General features: G+C 35.6%; 1 protein-coding gene across 2 annotated transcripts in view; it reads left to right on the top strand.

The window, feature by feature from the left end:
- LOC118767288 overlaps positions 1-15,543 on the top strand; it is a 96,120-nt gene extending 80,577 nt beyond the window's left edge. For both annotated transcript variants that reach the window (XM_036511631.1, XM_036511630.1), the window contains exons 2-4: positions 6,387-10,359; positions 14,852-14,910; positions 15,148-15,543. In XM_036511631.1, coding sequence (XP_036367524.1) covers positions 6,494-10,359; positions 14,852-14,910; positions 15,148-15,155 — 3,933 coding nt within the window. In that variant the 5' untranslated portion in view covers positions 6,387-6,493 and the 3' untranslated portion in view covers positions 15,156-15,543. The remainder of the gene's footprint in view (positions 1-6,386; positions 10,360-14,851; positions 14,911-15,147) is intronic.
- Positions 15,544-26,718: the final 11,175 nt, after the last annotated feature.

Raw genomic sequence — 26,718 nt, 5'->3', positions numbered from 1 at the left:
AAGAATCAGTCATTAAAACTCTTGCAGGATTTATTAGGTATTTATATTTTTATATGTAGCTCTACTTTACGGCTGAGTGGTTGTAATGCAAATGTTCAAATGTGTAGAAGTAATTGCAATCATGCTAACATGGCAACATGGATATAAAATGATAAAATGGTAAAAAGTGTTAATTGAAATAAAAGAGAGCATTGTTTCAATCTTAAAAATCAAGTTCCCTTTTCGAATTTTTCAGATCTTTACTTTTTTGTGCAGTTGTTTTCTCTAATTGTTTTAGATCCTCGTTAAGAATTCTTGGTTTCTTAACCCACTAACTGCTAGCAGCATTCTTTGTAACAAGTTCCATGCTGCAGTGAACCCACTGATCCATTGCCAACTTACCTCTACTGTTTGTAATTAGCTTTTCTGTTTGTTCTCTTGAGCAGCTAATTAAAACAGCAAGTTCACCTTAGATCTATTTTTGGCCCACCTACACTTTTATTTGGTTGATATGTTAAAATAATAATAATAATAATAATTGATCATGCATACACCATCACTTGCTTCTATATTTTTATCTGTTTTTTTTTCTCTCTCTCTTTTTCATTCTTTTTGTTGTTCTTCACTGTTAATTCCTTTTCAATAGGCACTGTGCCAATATAATTTGTAGGAAAATTTTAATTGATTGAATCAATTTCGGTGTATAATTGGCACTACTTATTTCATTAACTCCAAGGCCACAAAACAAACCTCTGGCAAGATTTGAACTCAGACCAATTAGGCATCACATTAAGATGCAGGGAGGGAGAGAAAGGAAAAAAAAATGAGGTGGTGGATTCACAGTCCTGAGAATATATAATAGAATAATACCTTGTTTTTGTTTTGGTGTACTTTTGGGCTCTTAGTTCAAATTCAGCTGAGGTCAACATTACCTTTTGGATGGAGCTGGGGGTAGGGAGAACTGATAATTACTGTACCAATCTAGAAAGGTGGGTTAGTTGAATTAAGAATGTCAAAGAGGATGCCTTGCAGCATCAACTCTTGTTCTTTGAGTGTTCTTGTTTCTAATTCCACTCCTTATCACCATCTTCCTTGTGTGATAGAAAATAGCAACTTTGGATCTTATCTGATGGTGATAGGTCTTCAATATCAGACAGAATGATGATAGTGGTTTGAACAACATGTTAATCATAGCTTTTACCTTCTACTTGTTTCAGTCATTTGACTGTGGCCATGCTGGGGCACCACTTTGAAAGGGTAAAAGGCAAAGTTGATCTCAGTAGGATTTTGAACTCAGAATGTAAAGAGCCAAAATAAATGCCTCTAAACATTTTCTCTGAAGCAATAATGATTCTGTTAGCCTTAATATAAAAAGTAGAATGGATTCCAGTGAAGTTTGAACTCACAGTCAGTGTGCGCCAGGAGGGTGCTTGCATTGGAGTGAGATGAACAACCAAGATCAGCACTGACAAGCTACATGCATGAGCAAGAAGTCTATATGAACAATAACTAAATCCATGATTTGTGAGGAATTTTGGTTCTGTTATTCGGTCTGTGAAAGGATGATAGGGATGCTGGGGGTAGGATTCATGTCACAGGGGTTTCCTCTAATTTTATTTTGGACTACCAGCTTGTAGATCAGTAATTTGGATCCTATTGCCAGCACTGTCTTTTAGTTTCTTCCACTTGTCTCAGTCAGTTTGTGTGTATCAGTTTAATAGTAGTGTAGAATAAATATGGCTTAGTGTGATAAGTAGTCAGAGCTCTTTAATTAATGTGTCTGCATCTGCTGAACCTGAAGAAAATAACAAGAAGCCATTATAGTAAATTCTTCTTTAATATATTATGTAAACATTATTAACCTACCAGTATAAGATCTGTTTCGTCTACTGCTTTAATGCAAAAGTTCCTGTTGTGCCTAAAGTAGGTAGTTGGTACCACTAATATATGTAATGTGCTTCTTCTCATCAATTCTACTTTGTCACACCTTTCCTGATATTATACTAAAGACTTGGTCAGATGTTTCTGCTTGACAACTTGCAACCCTTTGGAACTCCTTTGATTATTCATACACAATAGGCATCAACTTAAAGAAATCTAACCTGTTACAATCTCCATGGCTAGGAGCTATCTCTCCTTCTACAGCTTGAATATTAATATATATATATATATATATATATATAAAATTTATATTTATATATAAAATTTATACATATATGTATGTTTATTAAAGTGTATTAAAATTATAGATTTATTACAGCAATGATAGATCTATAATACTGCATATGTTAATATACCCACTCCATTGTACTTGTACTTGTGACGGCATTCACTCAGGATGGGTTGAGCTGGCTTCTTCTCTGGTCCTGACATAGCAGGATTCATGGAAGAAGTTTTGTGGGAATATTGAATTCACAAGCGGTCCCCGACATCCTGCATGTATATCCCGAGTGACCGGACACCCTGTTTACCGTGGAGTCTCCACAGGTGCAGAGACAGAACGACTTCGAAGCTACCAGTTGCCGATCAGACGCCTCTTGGAATTTTCACCAGAGCCCCGTTGGCCAGGCTGCAGCCCTAATACTGCTTGGTGCCAGACTCGATAGGTCTCCTCAAGCACGGCATGTCCCCTACGATCCAAGGTACTTTTGAGTGGGCTGGTTATGCAACACTGGTGTAAGTTACAGCTGTGGACTCACTTTATTTGCCGGGTCTTCAATGTCACAGCATATCTTCAGAGGTTTCATTCTTTTGTCATTGTCTCTGTGAGGCCCAGCATTCGAAGGTCATGCTTGACCACCTAATCCCATGTCTTCTTGTGTCTCCCTCTACCCCAGATTCCTTCCACTGTTTGGGAGTGGCACTTCTTCACACAGCTCTCCTCATCCATCTGCAGTACATGACCATACCAATGCAAATGTTTCTCTTGCACATCACATCCGATGCGTCTTATGTCTAACATTTTTCTCATGGCGCTTACACTCTGTCGTGTGTGCACACTGACATTACACATCCAGTGTATCATGCTAGCTTCATTTCTTTCAAGGCTATGCATGTCTTCAGCAGTCATGGCTCATGTTTCACTGCTGTGAAGCATGGCAGTTTGCACATGTGCATCATACAGTCTACCTTTTACTCTAAGCAAGAGGCCCTTTGTCACCAGCAGAGGTAGGAGCTCTCTGAACTTTGCCCAGGCTATTTTCATTCTAGCAGCTACACTTTCAGAGCATCCACCCCTGCTACTGACTTGGTCCCCTAATTAACTGAAGCTATCAACTACTACTAGTTTTTCTCCATGGAATGTGACAGAAGCTGTCCTCTGCACATTTTCAGTGTTTATAGTACCTGAGCATTTGTCACATACAAAAACTATCTTCCAAGTTAGCCTCCCTTTGATATTGCTGCACCTCTTATGTGTCCATAGCTTACACTGGGTACATCTTATGGAGTTTCTATCTACACCTTTTCTACAGTTTGAGCGGGGCCATCTACCTGAAGAGATTTGTAGTTTGTCTGCCTTCCTACTTACTAAGACTTTGGTTTTAGCTTGGTTGACTCTAAGGCCTTTCGATTCTAATTTTTGCTTTCACACCTGAAACTTCTCTAGTTCTGATAGTGACTCAGCAATTAGAGCGAGGTCATCAACATAGAGGGGGCATCCTGTCTTGAATTCCTCTGTTATTGCCTGGAGGACTATGATGAATAAGCGGGGGCTGAAGACTGATCCTTGGCGGACCCCTACCCCTACTCTGAATTCTTTACTGTACTCATTGCCAATGTTCACCTTACTGATAGCATCTCTGTATATGGCTTGCACAGCTCTTACTAACCATTCATCTAGTTGTTAACTGCTAGAGGTAGTTGTTAAGACCTGGAGTTCTTTGGCGACGATCTTCATTGATTTTCTGTAATATTTGTAATATTTGAACCTGCTGGATGAACTGCAGTGTACTTATGGTATCCAAACATTTAGAATGTTTTGTTCCCTTTAATAGAGTTGAAACATACACATCAGACTTCCAGTTCCATCTGAACATTTTGTACAAGTAATGTTGCAACATTTAGAAAGTTGGTAGTTTCCAAATTGATGTGTTCTGCTCATATGGCAACAATGACTGGATGTCTTTACCTTTCTTGTATTAGCATTTATCTGCCAGGGCACGAATCTGAAATAAATAAATAACTTTTTAATTGGTTTGGGCAGAGTAATATATTGATAACTAAGTATCCTCAAACACACTTACACTCTATATATGTATACATATACATATTTACGCTCACACATATATATATAAATATCCATACATACACACACACACATACCCACACATACATACATAAGGTGCAGGAGTGGTTGTGTGGTAAGTAACTTATTTCCCAACCACATAATTTCAGGTTCAATCCCACTGCATGGCACTTTGGGCAAAAGCCTTGTGAATGGATTTGGTAAATGGAAACTGAGAAAAGCCTGTTACGTATATATATATATATATATATATATATATATATATATATATATATTATACTTTGATACTTTGATAGGTTTCGGCCATTATTGGCCCAGGCCATGTCCAACTTAATAGCACCACCTGGTTATATATATATATGTATGTATGAGTGTGTCTGTGTTTGTCCCATCATTACTTGACAACCAGTGTTGGTATGTTTGTGTCTCTGTAACTTAGCAGTTCAGCAAAAAAGACCGATAGAATAAGTACCAGGCTTAAAATATAAGTACTGGGGTCAATTCATTCATCTAAAATTCATGGTGGTGCCCCAGCATGGCTGTAGTCTAATGACTGAAACATGTAAAAGATAAAAGATTTATATATATATATATATATTATATATATATATATATAATATACTAGCTTAAAAAACACAGTGTGCAGTCTTTTAAGCTAGCGGAGGACTAATTGGGCCTCCAGCCCAAAACTAAGGAGATACATAATAATAATAAAGCATTTATTGGTATCCTACCATCTCAGATTTATATCACGGAGTATCACATTTGGAGAATTTTGTATCACTGTGACATTTGGAGATTACTGTAAAGCAGTAAGATAAACAATATTCTTAGTTTTACCATTTGGTGTGAGTATGAAGAGATTGGTGCCATTTTCAACTCTGGAACAACCAACAGAGGAGCTGACCATGGGAAAAGCACTGCTGCATGAGGTGAAGTCCAAAAAATTTGAGTGATTGTTCTTTACTCTTGTTAATTGACATTGCAAAACTAATTCTTACTAGAAATTGAAATCTTTTGAATTTAAAGGGCATGTCAGCTGGAATCAGTGGAATTCTTAAAATAAGCACATTTTCTCCCTTTCCTTGTCCAGTGGGGATTGTTACCTCCAAAAGATGTGGATGCATTTGCCTGACTATCAGTCTTGTTCAATTGCACAGCTTTCGGAGATCCAGATTTCTCAAAAATGATTGGAACTCCTTTCTTCAATGTCAGTTTGTGAGAAGGCATTCCAAGAGGATCCAAAGAGTTAAGAAACTCAGTAGTTATTATTATAGAAAAAAAGTGTGTGTGGCTTTGTGTCTGTGTCCCCCAATATCACTTGATAACTGGTGTTGGTGTGTTTACGTTCACATAACTTAGCAGTTCAGTTAAAGAGGCCAATAAAAATGTACCAGGCATAAAAAGGAAACAACTGGTATCAATTTGTTCAATTAAAATTCTTTGAGATGGTGCCCCAGCATGGTCATATTCTGATGACTGAAAAGATTAAAAAACCACTAAAATCCTTAGTAAAGCTAAGGAAGGTAACTCTTGTTCACCTATCTCAGTAATACTATGGCCCTGAACCTCTCATGGTCACTTTACCTGCTAGGAATAGCAACCCAAATGTTTTTAAATCAGATCCTAATACTGGATGTTCAAGAACCAAATGAAGGGCAGATTTTCAATCCTGGATTCATCCTGATTCCAAAAAAGTATATGTCTATGTAGAGCAAATATAGACTGAAATACAGGGGTCCCAGACAGACAGACAAAATTTCACTTTTATTAATATATATATTTCGTTTTTGGATTTGGTTTGCAAGATTCTTTAAAAAGAAAATGACTCTCCCCAGACACCAGAGAATATATATATAATGTACATATAGAAATGTGTATATGTATGTATATATATATATATATATATATATACATATATGCATATGCATAAATATACATTTATATATGTGTATATGTTTTTGTATAAATATAGATTTATATATATGTATGTGTATATATGCATGTATAAATATACAAATATACGTATGTATAAATACACGTGTGTATAAATATACATAATATATATATATGATACATATATGTATATGAGAAATATTTTTATTCATATTAGACAGTGATATACATGTTTCCTTTCTGTTTTTCAACTCTCATTTATCAGAAAGCTCGATGTGAATCCAATGAAATTATTATAGCAAAAAGCAGCTGTGTGAAGAAAACAAGAGTTTCTCCTAACCAGAATTTTATACTCCTATTTTCAACAAAATTATGTTTGAAAGCCAAGATGCTATAGATTTAAAACAACTGAAGCATTCAACTGGAAGAATACCAGAAGTGAAACATTTACCTTTGAAGCTATCAAAACTTGCTGTGCATAGTAAATGCCTCAATTGTAGGATGTGTGTCAATATACTTCGAAAGCATGCCATTAGGAAGCCTTTTAGATCTGATACAATTTACTTCCCTAAAAAGCAAGTCAGACACATAAGTATATACAGTCCTGTGCATTACAGTTTGAAAAATGATCTGGTTAGAAAATGTAGCAATAAAATCTATATACCCAAAAGAAATGGCTGCACAGAATATGCAGCTAGGAACATGAAAACGGGCAATGGTTACCAGTTTGAAGTGATTAGCAAATCATTTTGTCAGATATTCCAAGAAGACAAAGTTTCTACACCAGACATTGTTTTCTATTCTGTGGGCTTCACTGTTTTGTGTACTTCTGGCTCTGTATATGTTTTGCACCCAAAACTAAATGTCTCCCACAAAAAGTTGCACTTCAGGAGAATTCTCACTGCAAAGCACCTAAATTATTTCAGATTAAAAATATGGCTAAAGACCAAAAGAAATCTAATGTTTAAAACATTTAACTCACAAGGATTTCCTGAGAACGATACTAAATTTTTAGTTGGTAATAAAGACGAGATATGTAATCAGCCTGACCTGGAATGTTTTCAATGTTTAGCACAGAAATACTCTAAAATAATTGACTCTTTACCAATTAATATTGATGAATTGAATCTGTGCCACAAATATAGGAACAGTGTACCTATCAATGAATTAAACAGCACAAAACACTGCATTGCTTGTTTTGCAGTGTTTGTCAATGATATTTTTGAAATAATATTAGATTTCTGTCAACCAACTTTGGAAGTAATTATCATATTATTGATCAATTTAGAATTTCATGTGCCTTTCCTTTTAAAAGCACAGGAAAATGTAATTGAATTTTGGGATGGATTTTACATCGAGTATTTGCAATCTTTAGTTATGAAAACGATCCAGCTTCAAAAATTAAATTTGAAATTGGGTAATTCCTCTTGGAAAATGTTTTTTTTAATGACAGATCTAATTATAATCACCAGTCTTAATGTGAATGAATTGAATTACCTATTAGTGATAATCTTGCCAGAAGCTTTTGGTGCTTTTGAAGATTTTCCTAGGCCCAAGATGGCTGCACATATATTTGTTGGTAATGGCATTTGTAAGATACATCAAATGTTGCGATATTTAAAAGATAATGTCTCTTCATTTGACGTGTGTACTCATTATAATGGTGTGGGAAATTTATGTGATAGGTTCTCTGAAGGAAACCATTCATCATCAAAGGTACCAAAGGAGCACTTTAAGCCTTTAATTCCAAGTAATATATTGGCCCCACCAGCATTAATAATGGATATAAAAGCTAGATATCTTTCCTTTTTCAGACAGCTATTTTGTTATAAGTTAACCAAACTAATAGATTTTATTGCTGTTTTGGCAGTGTCTGATGGTGCCAAAGCCAAAATATATTTGCTGATAGCAAATATATTCAAAGCTATAAAACTAAGGTTGTCACCAGTAGCTATTAAACACAGAAAGTTCTGTTTTAGAAATAGTCTTCATATCAAAGCTTATAAATCATTCAGTAAGATTTATCTTTGTAAGAATCTGTTTGATTGTTCACATGTTTATTTGCAAATTAAATTATTTGAAAAGGCAGCTGTGCTGATGATTATATGGAAATCATCAGTTGCATTTCCTTTTGATCCATTCAAACATGCATTTCTTACAACAAACATTCTTTTAAACACAAAGGCTTCTGTTGAGAATTTTTATTCTACTTTTGTTAATTATAAACATTTCCAACAAGGATTCTTTTTTTATTCAAAATTATACATTAAATCAGGAGTAAAAGAACAAAGTTGTGTTGAAGAATTTACACAGAGTTTAGAGTGGGGGATATATGGGATAAAACATGTATTTTTAAATATGAGAATTAAAATCATGAAATTCTGTAAATTTAATGCGAATATGTTAATGATTATGGCCACAAGGTATCTTTTGAAAAGTGTTCATCAATCAGACATAGTCAACAAACATGAGATGTTGCCTTCAGATATTTTACATTCTTTAAGTTATGAAAAATATTTATCATTTGCTAATCATTTAAGAATTTTAAGTCAGAGTTTGTTAAATTTATTCACTTCTCTGATTACAATACATACTATCACTGATTATGATTCCTCAAGAGACCTATACTGTTCTTTACCCAACTGCAGATATAATACTCAATTTTTATGTGCAATGAGGTGTGTAAGATTTGGTATGGGTTTCAGATTAATTAGATTTCAGCTGTGGTTAGATTTTCCATTTTTCAATTTACATTTAGAAAGAAATGAACAATTATGTGCTGATACACAATTGAACCCATCTCTGTGTATTGGCCATGATAAAATAAGTAGATTATCAATGTTGAGTATAATCTGTAAATACTTCTCATCAGTAGAACAAACTAAAATAAAATTCCTAACTTTTTCTTTGATTAAAACGTATAACATTTCTAGAGTATTTACTATCGATTATCATGTAACTGTTTTTCATTGTGATGGGTTACATATAAGAAAACAATTTAAAAAATGTCTACATGTAGGAAAAACTGGCCCAAATTATCCTACCTCTTCAGATAAATATAAAGAGTTTTTTAAAATTTTCTGTAACTTTTCTATTTGTGATAAAACCTCTAAGTTGAGACTATTTGATCCAAAGCCATTGCATAATTATGTTGCAAACAAAGAAACTTCACAAACAATGTCAGTAGTTAAAGGAAATCATTTTGGAGACTTGTGGGGAAATTCTGTCAGTTTGAAAGAACTTTTGTTTGGCATAAAAAATAAAACTAATTTTCTAAAATCAGACTTATTTTTAAATACTTCTCCAGCCAAGCTGCTTTATCTGAAGTCTTCAACAATGCAATTTTTTAAAAACTTTTTAAATGAAATTCCAATCTTAAATGTGACATATACTTTGTGTATAATACCTGTTGAGAGTTCTTCAAAGCCAAAAGAGAATCAGTTCTTTGATGTACCATGTCACCCTACAAAATCATCAAAGCACAAATCTTTGAATGAATATCCATCAAAATCGGAAAAGACTGCACCTTCTTCTCTGACTGATGTTCAAAAAAAATCCGGCAGTCCACACAGCAGTTCCAATTACAGACAATCGCATACACAATCAGTGAGTTGTGCAACTCCAAACATGTGCAACAATGCACCAGCTGACTTCAGTTTAGTACCTTCTCTGCCTTTCACAGCGTCGTTAACGGACGAAATAACTATTAAAGAATCTAATCACAGCTTCTATTTACCTGAGATGGACAGCATGATGCCAACCGGTAAAACATATGTACCAATAGACATGGCTAACATACCAGTACCAACTTATGGTTTCATGAAGGATTCCCATTATTATGGAGGAGATATGTATTTTGATAATGGCCAAGGATTTTTATATCCACAACCACCTCCACCACCACCAACTGCAGCAGCAGCAGCAGCACTTAAAAGACCAATTATCCAGAGAGCAATTCCATATTTAGACATGAATAATATTAGTCACCATCAAGCTGTGAATTTTCCTCCACCTATCACAAATGGATATGAATCCTTTACTAGCAAATTTCCAAGAAAACCAATTCCTCATTTGTCAGACTCTTCACTTAAGGAAACTTCTATGAGACGAAAAACCAAAAGATATCAACGAAAATTTTCTGCTTTTCCCCCTGATCCTGAATTTGAGGCAGCTTTCCGCAGAACGATGGTCGAACAGTTTGCAACTTTCACAAACTACCCGTTTGAGTTTAGCAAATGGTAAGACTGTTTTGATCTAACTTATCAATTAATTAGAGTTGAAATTTATTGTAACATTAAATGAAAACTTTACCCCATTTTAACAATCATGTTATTAGTGGTGTTAGATATATTGATATTTCACAAGTTAACATTAAACTGATGACATGATGCAACTAAGGCTTGGGGGTGTATTTCTCTACTTATAAAATAATGTATTAGGAAAGTTTAGTATGAACTGATATTGATATAAGATCACCCTTTTTGGTGACTTACATTTAAGACCAGCAAAAGCAAAAAAATTATAGACATTTTAATAACTAAATTTTTATTGTCAAAAATTCTTGGTTTGACTGACATTTTGAATAATTTAACCAAAAAGAAAAAAAAAGACAGAAAAACCCAAAAACTTTTAATGGTTGAGATAATTGATTTATGTCGTACAGTTATAACATTTTTGGAAAGTATCTGGGGTACAAATAGCATGCTGTCATTTGTAAAGTAGTGGACCCAATAGAATACTTCTATAGCAAAGCAAGTGAAATAAAAATGGTTGCATCTGAGTAATGATGTCTGACCACAGATTGTTTCCTGTTGCTTACTGCTACATTGTAAGCACTGCACAAAATTCTTGGCCCTTGAGTTACTCTGTTACTTCTGCTAAATATTAATGAAAATATACAGTGGTGGTGCCCCAGCATGGCTACAGCTTCAAGGCTGAAACATATAGCAGAATAAAAGAATATATTCATATGAATTCTATTTTTCCTGCTTGCATCAACATACCTATATATATATATGTGTGTGTGTGTGTGTATGTGTATGTACATATTTAGATATAAATATACATATATGTACATATATATGTATGTGTATATATAAGTATATATATATGTGCACACATATATACACACATACATGTACATGTACACTGTTTTCCAATTTATTAGGCAAATCAACCTTCTCTCAATAAATGTATATTCATTCAAAACCAGTTGTTTTCCTTCTGACTGTTGGCAACACCTATCTGTGTACATTCTGTTAAAATAAATCGGATCTGCACAGATGAAAACAAACTGGCCATTCTCGTATAGCAGCAACATTTCTGCTATCTCAAATAATTAGGCAGGTGCCCAATTTAAGTATCATTAAGGGTCAGAAATGTGATCTTACCTTGAATGAGAAGTCTACCATTGTATCAGAGCTTGGAAAAGGGAAATCAACCATAGAAATATCAAAAATACTGGGAAAAGATCACCGAAGAGTGAAGAAATTTGTGAAGTCCCCTAATTCTGTCTGGTCAAGGGCAGATTAGGGTAAATCGAGGGTTGCTTTGAATCATACTTTGTCATGTATCTGACAAGTAGAGAAGTCTTCAGTTGTTGTGGCAAGGAAGATGTATCGAAAATTACCAAGTGTTGCCTCTTGAAGCAAGTAGCCAGGAATATTGAACCTGGTACAAGGTCCCCTATGAAGGCTGTTCCTAATCAGAAGAGACTGCAGTGGGCAGAAGAATACATGAAGATTAATTTTTTCAACAGTTTGGTTCACTGATGAATGCTGTGCTACCTTTGATGGGCTACATATGGCTTGAGTAAAGGTTGGGTATCAATCAGCAGGGACTGCCCTCATTGTTTGAGATGCCAACAATGGGGAGGTGAGGTCATATTTTGGGCTGGCATCGTTGGTGGTATGATGGTCAAGCCGTGGAAAGTTCCAATGGCATTAAGATGACATCAAAAACATATGTTATCTTCTTAAAGGATAATTTCCAACCATGGTTGAAAAAACAAAAACTTTCATTCAAGATAAAACTGGCCTACATGTAAGATAATGCCCTATCTCATGCAGCGAAGAATTCTAAGGAAATAGGCTTCTCTGGAGGTCATTTGATGGAGTGGCCACCTTGTTCCCTTAACTTAAACCTGGTCAAAAGCCTGTGGAGTGTCCTGAAGAGGCGTGTTTATCAAGATGGAAGGCAGTTTTCAAGTAAAGTTGCCTTCTGGGACATTAGTGTAGATGCTGTTCAAAGCATGACATAAGAGGATATCACCTTGACAAATCCAGTGGATCGGTGCATAAGGAAGGTTATTACATGTGGAGGATCATACATCAAACATTAGGAGCTGTATGACATCATAACCTCATGATTATTTACATTCGAACGTATTATTATGTTTACTATGAAGTCCTTTATGAGTAGTTTTCTTGTTAAACTTTTACTGTTGAATTAAATGTTCATCTTAACACAATTATTTTTATTATACTTGCCTAACAATTGGTGATGGTGAAAATGTTGCCCAATCACAAAAATGGCTGCCATTTGTTGGCATTTACACAGATCTGATTTATTTTAACAGAATGTGTGCAGATAGGTGTGAGAAAACAACTGGCTTTGAATGAATATACATTTATTTATTGAGAGAAGGTTGATTTGCCTAATAGCGTGGGACACAGTGTATGTATATATATATATATATATATATGTAATGAGACCGAAAATGGACAAGAAATTAGTAATTTATTTATATACAATGTTACATATACTTATGGGACATTATAAGATGAAGATAGACTCATACATCTGTTTCAAAGATTTGGTGACTGGTTGATGTTATTATGCAAACAGGCATATATACCTATAAAAAGCTGGTAATTATACTCAGCAAAATAAGTGTAAACATTTTTGCCAACTTGCATGATGCATGAATAATTTCTTGGTGGAACTATTGTTCCTTCTAACAAGAACATGTGACAGTTGCAGCTTGAAGATATTTAAGTATCATTCTTTATGTAAGTTGTTAATTTCTTTTTGCTTATTTGTTATGTATAATTATTGCTCCACTATATATTCTTGTTTGCATAGTATGCATTATAATTGACTAGTCACTGATTGATTGAAACAGCTGTACACATCTCATATAAAAGAATTACTCTTGTTCTGATGGACTAAATAGACATTTTAGCCTGTTTAAGTAGTTAAGATAGAAGAATCTGATCAGTCTGAACACTAATTCAGTACTTACCTGTACCACACTTATATGTACACTCCCACTATACACGTCACACACACGCATACACACATGCACTGTCGTAGTTGTGTGCTATGAAGTTTGCTTCTCAGCAACATGGTTCTGGGTTCAGTCCCACTGCATGGCACCTTGGGCAAGTGTCTTTTACTATAGCCTTAGGGCAACCAAAGCCTTATGAGTGGATTTGGTAGATGGAAACTGAAAGAAGCTTGCCGTATATATGTGTGTTTGTCCTCCACCTCCAGTTGGCAAGCAGTGTTGGTTTGTTTACACCTCAGTAACTTAGTGGTTTGGCAAAAGTGACCTATAGAGTAAGTACCAGGATAAAAAAAAAAAAACCCTGGGATCAATCTGTTTTACTGAACAGTGTTTTCTGCTGTAATCTTGGTGAGCACTATATTGTTAAGTGGAGATTTTAGAATTCAATAAATGGAAATTATTCAGATGTCCTACACATGCACATGCACACACACACACACACACACACCACACACACACAACACACACACACACACCACACACACACACACACACACACACACACATGCACACACACACGCATGCACACACACACACATGCATATGTACAATATATTTGCATGTGCCGGTGTGACTGTCTGTGTTATTAATGTATTTCTACAGTGTTTATTGTTTTTCTGATGTCCAATAACTTAGCTGTTCAACAAAGAGATCAATGAAATAAGTACGAGACTGAAATAGTACTTGAGTTAATATGACTAGCTAAATGTTTGAAGGCAGTACCTCAATATATTTATTGAAACCAGTAAAAAAATATAAAAGAAATTTTTAAAAATTTTAATTGAGACAAGTATTTTGTCTCTGAGTTTTCGATTTCCTGTCTTTTATTCTTTTTTTCTCTATGACATTTTTCAATCTCATCTTTTACCCTCAGGTATTAAACTTAGCATTAAACACAATGACCTCACTTAGTAATAGCTATCTTCTAGTCTAGACAGACTTGGAAAGACTAAGACCATTCTCTCTCTCTCTCTCTCTCTCTCTCTCTTTTCATTAGGCTGACAAGTGAAAAAAAAATTACTATAGAAACAATGTGGTATATTTAATTTGTTAATGAACAGAATTAGAAGAATAATACTTCATTGAAATATAAATTCTCTTTTGGTAGTGTCATTGAACCACTAAAATATTTATTTGTACAATTATATCAAGTTCTGTATTATTATTTTGTAATATTAGATATATCATTAAACAGCAAATTCATTTAATGTACATCTAAAACTTGGTCTCTAATACTCTAATTCATTGTACATGTGAGAATTCAGTTGCCGTGGTGTATATCTATGGTCTGATCACTGATATTTCACTGTATCTGTTGGTCAGTTATGCATGTATGATTCCTTGTACATCAATGACTTGGTGACAATGCTAAATCGCTTTTTCTTGTTGAATTTGTTTTATTTTTTTTTTATTGTGAATTAATCTAAGATTTTATCCAACAGGTGTTTGGAATGGTCTCAGTGGGACTACGGGAAAGCAGCACAAACGTTTATATACAATGGTGAGTATGTTATTGTAAACAATAACAAAAACAGAATGCAGTAAGTTTTAGAGTTTTGTTGTCAACTTTGCTTTAAACAGGTTCATTCTCTCAGCTTTTGACAACTTTACCCATTAATCTGTGCTATTGAAATGTCATACAGAAGTCTATAGATCAAGATGTTAATTGAACTGTCAGATTCATACATAAGGTTAGTTTATACACAAACCATGTTTTTCAACATTTTGCTTTTTACAGGTATCTAAGTGGAATCATAAAAGTCCTCAACTCTGTGTCTCATTTCCCAGAAAGTAGATTCTTCAGGTGGACAACTGATGGAGTTGTCAAAAAAAAATCAGATTACTTTTGTGATAATCATTCTGCATCTGTGTTCAAAGTTCAAATTTAACTGATTTCAATTTCATTTTTTTCTTTTTTCTTGAAGTTGATAGAAAAAATCCAGTCCTGCATTGATGTCAGATCTTCTCTTTTCGTCACTCTTTTTCTTCTGTCCATCTTGCTCTCTCTCTTACTTTCTGGAAGAAATCATTTGTAGTCAGGGAAGGAGAGGAATGGGCTCCCCAATGTAAAAACGCCCAAGATACACCACAGGCAGTGCTCCTTATAACTCTATCAAGGAATTGTGGATCCAAGTTAAAAAGAAAACTTTACAATATTTACTTTCGTAAATAGAATTCTTTTAAGGTGGGTTTTGACGTTTAATCTTCCAGGTTAATAAAATATATATCAGTTGTATTCTGGGATTATCATCAGTCATCATCATCATCATTACTAATGCCAACCACTTTACAGAGTTACTGGTTGCTATTTACTTGGAACCATCACCAGTGCTTTTTACAGTACTGACACCCTCAATGTAAATTATTATTGTCACCCTAATTGTTGGAGTTGCCACAATGATTCTATACTAGCCATTTTAAACCGTTAGCATTCAGTTCACTCTGTCTATCATCATCATTATCATCATCATCATCGTTTAACGTCCGCTTTCCATGCTAGCATGGGTTGGACGGTTCAACTGGGGTCTGGGAAGCCCGAAGGCTGCACCAGGCCAGTCAGATCTGGTAGTGTTTCTACAGCTGGATGCCCTTCCTAACGCCAACCACTCCATGAGTGTAGTGGGTGCTTTTTACTTGCCACCGACACAGGTGCCAGACGAGGCTAGCAAATGGCCACCCTCAGATGGTGCTTTTTATGTGCCACTGGTACGGAGGCCAGGCGAGGCTGGCAATGGCCATGATCGGATGGTGTTTGTTACGTGCCACCGGCACGGAGGCCAGTCGATGTGGCACTGGCTACGGCCACGTTCAGATGGTTCTCTTACATGCCACCGGCACTCGGCGCTGGCTACGGCCACATTCGGATGGTTCTCTTACAGAAACGTTAGCACGCCGGGCGAAATGCTTAGCGGTATTTCGTCTGCCGTTACGTTGTGAGTTCAAATTCCGCCGAGGTCGACTTTGCCTTTCATCCTTTCGGGGTCGATAAATTAAGTACCAGTTACGCACTGGGGTCGATGTAATCAACTTAATACCTATGTCTGTCCTTGTTTGTCCTCTCTGTGTTTAGCCCCTTGTGGGTAATTAAGAAATAGGTTCTCTTACGTGCCACTGGCACTGGTATCACAATTACAAATTCCATTGATGCTGATCGATTTCAATTTTGATTTTCACTTGCCTCAACAGGTGGTCTTCACAAGTAGAGTTATGTGTCCCAAGAAGGAAGGTATGCACAGGTGGACTGACTACGTCCCAGGTAGAGGCCACGGGTTATGGCCTCACTTGTCCTGCCGGGTCTACTCATGCACAGCATACTTCCAAAGGTCTCAGTCTCTGGTCATTTCCTCGGTGAGACCTAAAGAACGAAGGTCATGCTTCACCACCTCGTCCCAGGTTTTCCTGGGTCTACCTCTTCCACAGGTTCCCTCAACCGCTAGTGTGTGGCACTTTTTCACATAACTATCTTCATCCATTCTTACGTGTCCATACCAGCGTAGACGTCTCTCTTGCACACCACATCCGATGCTTCTTAGGTCCAGCTTTTCTCTCAAGGCACTTACACTGTGTCGGATATGAACACTGACATTACACAACCATATTTATTTATTTATTTATTCACATTGTTTTGAATTAATCCTGCTTTATCTTATAGCTTCAAGATTTCGATGATCTGAATGTATATTTCTAGAATGACATTGCAGGGTAGGTGTGAAAGTCCAGATCTGGTTAGTTTGAGCATAAAACAGGCAGAATATTTGGGCCTGATATGGCTGGTTTAAATGCTAAAGGGTTAAGATATCATTTTTTATTTGGTTAATCTGATCCTTGAAACACTGAGTTCAAACTCACTGTCTTTTAACCGGTCAGTGTCAGTAACATACATAGCAGTCATATTTATTGGGGTTTGCTAGATTATTGTCATTATAGATCTTTGAATTTACTTGTGCTGTATTCTTATCAGTAATATTTTGCTGATTGAATGAATATAAAGAAAATATTGCACTTGAGAAACATCACCACTCTCAACCATCTAATACACTATACTTAGAGTGCTTATCTAATTCTAATTCTTCCATACACAAACTGTATTTTATGCTACTCAACATCAATAGTGCTCTAATAATGCTTTGCTCTGTCAATTCTGACATACACCGATCATCTGTTTATCTTCAGTACTCTTTGTCCCTTCTTCATTAATAATATTCTATCAACCACTATTAACCCCACATATTACTACAGGGATGATGAACAAACCATCCAGACTTCCATATTCTTTCAATTTATTAACCTAACCACTGTTGATATCAGATACACCTGACATATATCAACTTCACCTTGATTGAACAACATTTAAATATATACAATCTTTGACTTCACCTCGTTTATGTCCTACTTTAATGGTGTTTTAATTGGAATCGGCTCATGTCTTCATTGATAGAATATGTGATTGATTGGACGAGAGTTTGCCAATTGATATTTGACACACTTATCAAATCAATTACTCCATCTCAGAGGAGAGAATGGTATTTATCTACTAAATAGAATTGTTGCTTTCTAAGTAATCTTGGTTACATTACATTCTTGAAAACCAATGAATCATTGATATATTTCCACTAGAATTCCATGTATAAATCAATCCAGCTCTATTGATGATCGGATATTAAATATTGTCTCTTTTGTTTTTCTCAAGAAAAAAAAAAATATTAATAAAATAGAAGAAGCCATCTTTAATCATAAATTCAAACACCACTTGCTGTAATTACTGTGAATTACAGTGTTGCTGTAACAGCATATTTACAGAACTGTGTCACAAAATTATTCAAAGCCATGATTATATTTAGCATGAAATGTTTGACATTCTTTTTTATATATTAATTTTTATATTATAAATCAATTATTTTTCAGCATTAGTTTAACATTCATTTAATGTTTAACATTCATTTTTCCATGTTGGTTTAAGTTTGACAGAAATCAATAAAATTTATTATGTAGTTTACATTAGGAAGCAGTAAAAAGTAAAAAGAAGCTTCTTATTGATAGTGATAATTATAATTTTAAAATTGGTTTCGGCGATTGGTTGGAAGATGCCATCAGTATTGTTATTATTACAAAAAGACGAGGCTTTGCCCTGACACTTTGACTAATTATCAACCAATTATCCATAGTTTGTTTACATGCAAATTAATTGAAAAGGTTGTACTTTGTGGCCTCAGTGATAAATTTCAAGTATAATAACTTGCATTTCTTGATGGATGAATGGAAGTGCCACTGTGAAAGATTGCTAAATGTGGAGTATGAATGGGAGAAGGAGAGTCTTCCTAATATGGATCCAACTGTGAGACCAGCCATCACAGTTGACAGATGTATGATAGATAAAGCAATTAAGGATCTGAAGATAAGGAAAGTTCCTGGATCATCAGGAATTACTGCTGAATCACTTAAGACATCTAGTGGAGTAGGATACAGCTAAGTCGCTAGTATAGTTAATCAGGTTATCCATAATGATTGGTATAATAGCTGCTACAAGGGTAAAGGTGATGCCTTTGATAGAAACAGTTATAGAAGTATCAAACTGTTGGACAGGTCATGAAAGTTATTGAGAGAGTTGATTAGGAATAGAATTAAACTAGATGAAATGCAATTTGGCTTTGTGCTAGGGAAGAACACTACAGATGCCATCTTCTCAGTGAAACAGCTGCAGGAAAACTATCTAGCCAAAAGTAAACCATCATACCTGGAGAAAGCTTTTGACAGAGTCCCTCACTCTGTTACCTGGTGGTCTCTAAGGAAGTTAGAAGTAGATGAGTGGTTTGTTAGTACTGTACAATCTATGTATAGAGGTGCTGTCAGTAGGGTGAGAGTATAGTGACAAATTTAGCATACAAATAGGAGTTCACCCAGACTCATTTTTTAGTCTCTTATTCATCATAGTCCTCCTGGTTGTAACATAGGAATTTAAAATAGGTAACTACTATATGCTGATGATCTTGCTCATATAGCAGAATTTGTAGAGGAATTCCAGGTATGGAAGCAAAACCTGAAAGTTAATCTAGTGAAGACCAAAGTTGTTGTTAGCAAGAAAGTAGTAAGACTTTTTCCATCAAGTAAATGACTTTGCTCAATATGTAGGAAAGGTGTTGGAAGAAATTCCGTTTGCTGCACCCAGTGCAAGCTATGGACACATTGGAGATGCAGTAAAATTGCAGATAGGTTAAGAGAGAAAGTCATCTTTCTGTGTGGCTGATATGTAGGAATAATAAGCACAAGGGATGCACAAGAATTAGATTCTTGGAGGTTCCCTTGAGGTTGTAGCAGTGGAAGAGGATGTTCTGCTAGTACTGTTGCTAGAATAGGATAGAGAATATTCAGAGTACTATTTCCTCTGATGACTACAAAAGGCTTCTCTCAAAAGGCTGATTGTATGATGCTTGTGTATGAATGGCCATGCTCTATGGTAGTGAGACTTGGGCTCTGAATGCAGAGGACATGCAAAGAATGGAGAGGAATGAAGCTCGTATGCTGTGATGGATATGCAACATTAGTGTGCATGTGAAACAAAGTGCAAATGCGCTGAGAGAAAAGTGGGGCATAAGAGGAATCAGATGCAGCATGCAAGAGAAAGAAAACTATGATGGTTTGGACATGTGATGCATATGAATGAAGACAGCTGTATTAAGAAGTTTGATTGCTTATAGTGGATGGTACATGTGGAAGAGGGAGATCCAGAAACACATGGAATGAAGTAGTAAGAGCTGATCTCAAGATGTTGAGCCTCATGGAGGAGATGACCATGGATTAGGATGGCTGGAAATTCTTGAGAAGACTGAATTCTTAAAGCACTGTGTATTCCACCCACTTGTAGCATTAATTCACACACCCTACCTCAATGAAGCAAACTACATCTCTTCTTCATGAACTATGCTTGTATATTCCCCAACTCCTGCAGCCTCTCATCTCTCTCTCTCTCCTTTCTGCCAACTTTGTATTTCCCTTTCCCTCTTGTCTCCCCCTTTGCACTTTTATGAATTCCCTGCTCATGCACCCTGTCTAATTCTCTACCACTTCCTTTATATTCACCTCTTTGTATTTTGAGGGTACACCAGGCTCATTGCCATTTTTCTCTATATCTCTCTCTCTGCCTCTTGCTCTGTCTGTCTCTCTTTCTGACTGTCTCCTTGACAGGGTAACCATGTATCTCCTCTACTGCAAAGTACCTGGTTATTTCTCTCTATCATTATTTAACCTCTTGTTAACTGGCACAAAGCCACCTTATTTAATACCACTCCCCTCTCTCAGTTGAGGGTTCCTTGTCTTGCAAGTTACTTAGTGACCTATTGGCCCTTGAGTCACTATGTTGCTTCTGCTAAACATTATATATATGTGAGTATATATATATATATATATATATATATATATATATATATATATATATCATCATCATTATTTAATGTCTGTATTCCATACTGTCATGGGTTAGATGTTTTGACCAGAGCTGGTAAGCTGAAGAACTCTACCAGGCTCCAGTTGTCTGTTTTGGTCTGGTTGCTATAGCAGGATGCCCTCCCAAATGTTAACCACTTTACAGTGTGTACTTGGTGTCTTTTATGTGTCAGTGGCACAGGTGCCTTTCACATGTCAGCAGTATGGATGCCTTTTACATGTCAGCAGTATGGATGCCTTTTACATGTCAGTGACACATGTGCCTTTTATGTGTCACTTTGGGTACATATATTTATATACAGGGTGTGGTGAATAAACTGTTGTCTAAATTACACAAAAATGAAAATAGCACTAACATCTCATTTTAACAGATATATTTACCAAAATTACATAAAAATATCTTGAGATACTAAACAGTAAATTTATTCAATAAAATCGCCATTGGCTTCAACCACATCCTCCAGATGACTCCAGGATCTCCTGCAACTCTTCTGGATGGTCTCTTGTTTAAGTTGGTGCATGATGCCATAATCCTTGCCTTCAGTTCATCTGTGGTGTGTTACAAGGAGTTTTGATGGTCTCTCACTCAACTGCACCCCACACATAATAACCAAGGGGATTGCAGTCTGGGGAGTTAGGTGGCCAGATGTTAGGGGTGGTATGGTCACAGAAATTGTCTGACAGCCATGATTGGGTTCCCCTGCATATGTGACATGGTGCAGAGTCCTGTTACTAGACATAGGGTCTTCCAGCAGCCACCCTCTTGAATCAGTGCAGCACTACCTCCTCCAGGCACTTGATATAGGCCTCCATATTGAGTTTGAAGTTGTGTGGGAAGATGAATAGAGGTATAAATCGCCATCATTAGTGATCACTCCAAACACCATGATGTTGACTGGATGTTTGATTTTTATCATTCTCGGTACCTGTCCTCAGATTGACAACCAATCACTCTGGAATATTCATATTGAACCTTCCAACATGAATGCCAAGCAGTACAGCATGTCATTTCCAAATTTCTAGCGGCGTAAATTGCATCATAGTGCTTTTTTCTCAAACAGTGCCCAACTAACCCTACTATACTGTGTAGTTGACAAAATCAAAAGCAATGTGCATGTGTGAAATTAAAAATATAAAATGGCAACAATTTACCCATTATGCCGTGTGTATATATATATGTACCCAATGCCTTTTTTATCCTAATACTATTCCATGTGTTCTAAAGTGAAAGAAACACAATTAGTTTTCTATGAGCCATTGTTTCAATAAATAAATCTATGCACTCTATGTATGTAGTAATTTTTTTCAGTTATAGTTTTTCTGTTCTTTAAGCAAGAACATATCATTATATATGTACCAGCGTAACTTAGCTGTCAATAATGACACTAAACATGCTTATCATACTTATATATATTGGAAGAGAGATAATGAAATATCGTTATAATATATGAAATGAAAGTTCTTGGACGAACCTGCTGATTGATTGATTGATTGAGTGATTATTCAAGCTATCAGTTAGTTAATTTGTTAATTGGTATGTTAGTTGACTAGAAGTAACAAAAAGAAGTGAAAAGACACTGCATGTGGTTCTTAGTAGAAATGAGTCTCTCAAGGTACATGTTTCGACATACATGAAGAATGCAAAAATAGGAAATATATTTATTTTAAAAATATATTTATATATTTTAATCAACTTTGCATTTAATGTGTTTATATTGAACTCTCTCTCTCTCTCTCTCTCTCTCTCTCTCTCTATTCTCTCTCTCTTTTCCAGCATTTTGTAGGTTACTCAACACATACACTCACACACACACACATTAATCCATGTAAACATTTCCTTTCTCATTCTTTTTGAAGAGTTAGCTTCTTACATATTCATGTTTATGTGAAATGCACACACACACACACTCATACACATTTTTAAAATTTAAGAGTTCTTGATATAGTCTTGATATTTGAAAAGAATTTCTTTAAAACTTTATCTGTAAAAATAATTTTTAGAAAGAAGCAAATCTAGACCTGATGGAAGATATGAAAATTCTTGTGTAATTGCTTTTGACCATCATTAGTCTCATCAGACATATAGCATAATCCCAACTTCTCAATGTTACGCTTATAGTGATTCTGTTTAGTAATAATTGTATTTTCTGTTTTGTTTTAGGCAGAAAATTTTTATAAAACATTCTTTTACTTTTAGCAATTGTTCTTTTCTTTTTTTTTCTAACTTTTTCTTTGAAAAGAAGGAAATATTTTAGAATTTGCATGAACGTCTGAATGTTCACAACATGCAATGCTCCTAACAGATGGATCCCTGATTTATGTCTCATGTTTTCTTTCTCCGTTTCACCGATATAGTTCTCATTGCATTGTGAACTTGTAATGCATTGAATTAATTTTTGTTTTTATAGTTCGTTTTTTGCTTTAATCTTAAACTCTTTTCGCGTTCTTGAACTTTTAATTTTACCCTGTTTAGTCAAACCACACATTTCACAATGTTGGTCATTATATTTTGTAATGCATATAATTTCTTTACCTGAGGTAAAATCTAGCCTTTATTAAGAACCCTTTAACATTGGGAGAAAAGTTGTCTTCACATATTACCGATTCATAACTCTTTATTAGTTTCATTTATCATAGATTTGATGAGTATAACAGAATTGGAAGATACCATTTTGCAGAATCTCAGATGTTGTGACATCTGTTTTTAAGGGTGACCTAAAACAGTATTCCTGTTTATGTCTTCCTTCTCATGGTAAGAGTTTCTATGTGAGGCATTGGGATTTATTTTTCCTTAGTTATTGCATTATTTATTAAGTTTTGTTTTGGATATTTTTGTCTCTGAAAGAAGTTGAATCTGTAACTATTGCTCAGGGTGGCCCAAAATTCACTCTACCATTTTACAAAGATATTTAGTGGTAGCTTAAATTTTGGACCACGCTATACATATACATCATGCTGTATTAAATAGGATACTTCTTTTAGTATAGGTTGGATGTTAAAGTTTATAGTCTAAGAATTGGTATGTATCCATTTCTTTGTAGCAGAAATCAGTTCTAATAATCTCATTTTCCTTAGTTATCAGAATGTCCAAAAATGGAAGTTCTTCCTCAAGCATTTTAATTGTAAATTTGCTCAATTCTTGATTTTATTGTTTAATTCTTGTATCCTTGTAAAATTGTTCATATTTCTGTTCCACAATGTAAAACAGTCACTGAAGAATTTTTCCTGATCTTCTTTTAAATAACTTTTGAAACTTTGATTGAAAATAGCCCAGATTGGAAATTGAGTTCTTTTCTTCTAAGAATCCCTTCACAAGTGTCGTAAAAGTGTGTGTGATTTTTGTATCCATGCACAAAAGTATTTTATTTGAAAGTCATACTTTATTGAAAGTAATATTCATAATCCTCCCAATTTTAAATCCACTTTCCATATCAGCATGGGTTGGACAGGTCACCATGGTTAGAATCAGCAAATATTCAAGGTGATTAGCCACCTAGATGAACCAATGTCTCATGTTTTACTTAATCTCTATAGCTGGATACCCTTCCTAACATCTACCACTACAGCATATACTAGGTACTTTTTGTTGACATCAGCATTAGAGAGGAATCAGGTCCTCAAAAAGTGTAAAGGGCCCTCACAACCCCATGTCTTGGTTCAGCTGCCAACTCCTGTACAGAGTGAAATTCATTAAATATTGAGAAATATGACTGATACTGATAAGATACATGTGTGATAGGGAAATGAGCGTCAGGGGGTCTCAATTTTCTGGTAGTGAAAAAAGTAGCAGTTATTTTTTAGCACCAGTCATAATTCAAATTGCAAGGATTATAATCCTTGCAACATGAATTATTTTAGAATCTCCTCTGCTTTATACGTGGAAGTTTGTATATATGCGTAAGAGTGGCTGTGTGGTAAGTAGCTTGTTTACCAACCACATGGTTCCAGGTTCAGTCCCACTGCGTGGTACTTTGGGCAAGTGTCTTCTACTATAGCCTCAGGCCAACCAAAGCCTTGTGAGTGGATTTGGTAGAGAGAAACTGAAAGAAGCCCATTTATATATGTATATATATATATATATATATATATTTATATATGTGTGTGTGTATTTGTGTGTGCGTATATGTTTGTGTGTGTGTTTGTCTCCCCAACAACGCTTGACAACCAATGCTGGTGTGCTTACATCCCTGTAACTTAGCGGTTTGGCAAAAAGAGACCGATAGAATAAGTACTAGGCTTTCAAAGAATAAGTCCTGGGGTTGATTTGCTCAACTAAAGGTGGTGCTCCAGCATGGCCACAGTGAAGTGACTGAAACAAGTAAAAGAGTGTATATATATCAAAAAGTTTTCAGACTAGTTTTGTAGCATGCTAACAGATGACAGCACAATGAGAGGTAGCAGTGACCTTCATGAGGCAGTGTGCTGAGTGACACCACTATGTTTACTTTGCAAGTTGTGAAATTTGTGTTTTTGTGATCACATGTATGCTGTAGTCTGCGATTTTTGACATGGACAGGAACAAAAAGCCAACATGAAATTTTGTATTAAACCTGGGAATCTTATCTAATTCAAAGTGGTATCTGATCAAGAAAGGACATTTGATCAAAATCCTCCCCAACCATAGCCATCCTAACCATTTTAAGGGCATTTATGATTATGTAATCCTATGAATTCTTCATTATCTAAGACCACCCAACTGATTGGCACCCCTGCCTCTGTCTCACAGATGTGTTATTTCCTCTTCAGTCTTCTACCGTTCCAACAATGTCCTTTTTTTCTTCAATGCTGGTCAGTTTCATGCCCAATCCTTTCTTCTAAGAACATTTTGTCTATTTCCCTGGCATTCCCTCTTGCCCGTGTTCCTGCAGCCAGCAACTTGTATCAGTTCAATTAACTGCAACACTCTCATTAGGCTCGAGTCCAGTCAAAGCCACAGGCACAGCTATTTTCTCCAGTGTCAAACTAATAAAAAAATAAAGATGGAAGCATTTGATTTTTAAGGTGATTTGGCTGTTATTTCTAACAAATTGAATGACGGTGTAAAGGCCCCTCCTCCTCCTCTTGTTCTTGCTGTTGTTTTGATGGTATTGCTAGTAGCATTGGTAGTACTGTGCATGATTGGAATCAGCTTGTTTCAATACCCGAGACGCTGACTTAACTGTGACTTTACTACATTTCCCTCTTGTCTAGGTGAATATGATTGCCACCACCACCATTCTCCTATCACCACCATCTTTGCTAATGGCTCCCATCTTCTTGGTACTCTCAAGAACACTTGACCAAATCTAGACTGTTGAAGAAGAGTCAGTGTATTCTAACTTCCAGTGATTGTTGTATTCACCTCAAAGAATACAACTAGTTACCTTTGTCATCTGAGGTTGTTAGCTTTATGTAAGGATTATTGATTGGCTCTTGTGACTAGATGATGGGACATTTCCATCATGAAAAGCTTTTTGTTGACCAATAACTATTGATCAGTCTGTATACCTCCTGTGCTTTTATTCCCTGCCCATCCCCCTTGCCCTGTTCTACCACTCTTCACTCATTCCTCCAACTGCTAACTTTCTGTTTTATTTATTTATCTGTGTAATATCTGATTGTGTTTTAAAAAGGTTCCTATCACTTGTATTGATTCCACTTCATTTTGCCGTATATGCTTTCTTTCATTAATAAATGTATTATTATGTCAGAAAGGGTGTTCTGATTTCAGAGAGAGAGAGAGAGAGAGTGGTGGTTGCAGGATTTAAGAGAGAAAGATTGGGAGAGGGGTTCTGAGAATGTGTCTACAAGTGTGTGCACTTGTGTAAGATAGAAACAAGCATTGAAGGCAAAAGACAGTGTGATGTATGATCACACACAACACCACACA

This window comes from Octopus sinensis, linkage group LG20 (assembly GCF_006345805.1).
Source record: "Octopus sinensis linkage group LG20, ASM634580v1, whole genome shotgun sequence".
NCBI classification, from domain to species: Eukaryota; Metazoa; Mollusca; class Cephalopoda; order Octopoda; family Octopodidae; genus Octopus; species Octopus sinensis.
This window is presented reverse-complemented; position numbering and strand designations above follow the sequence as displayed.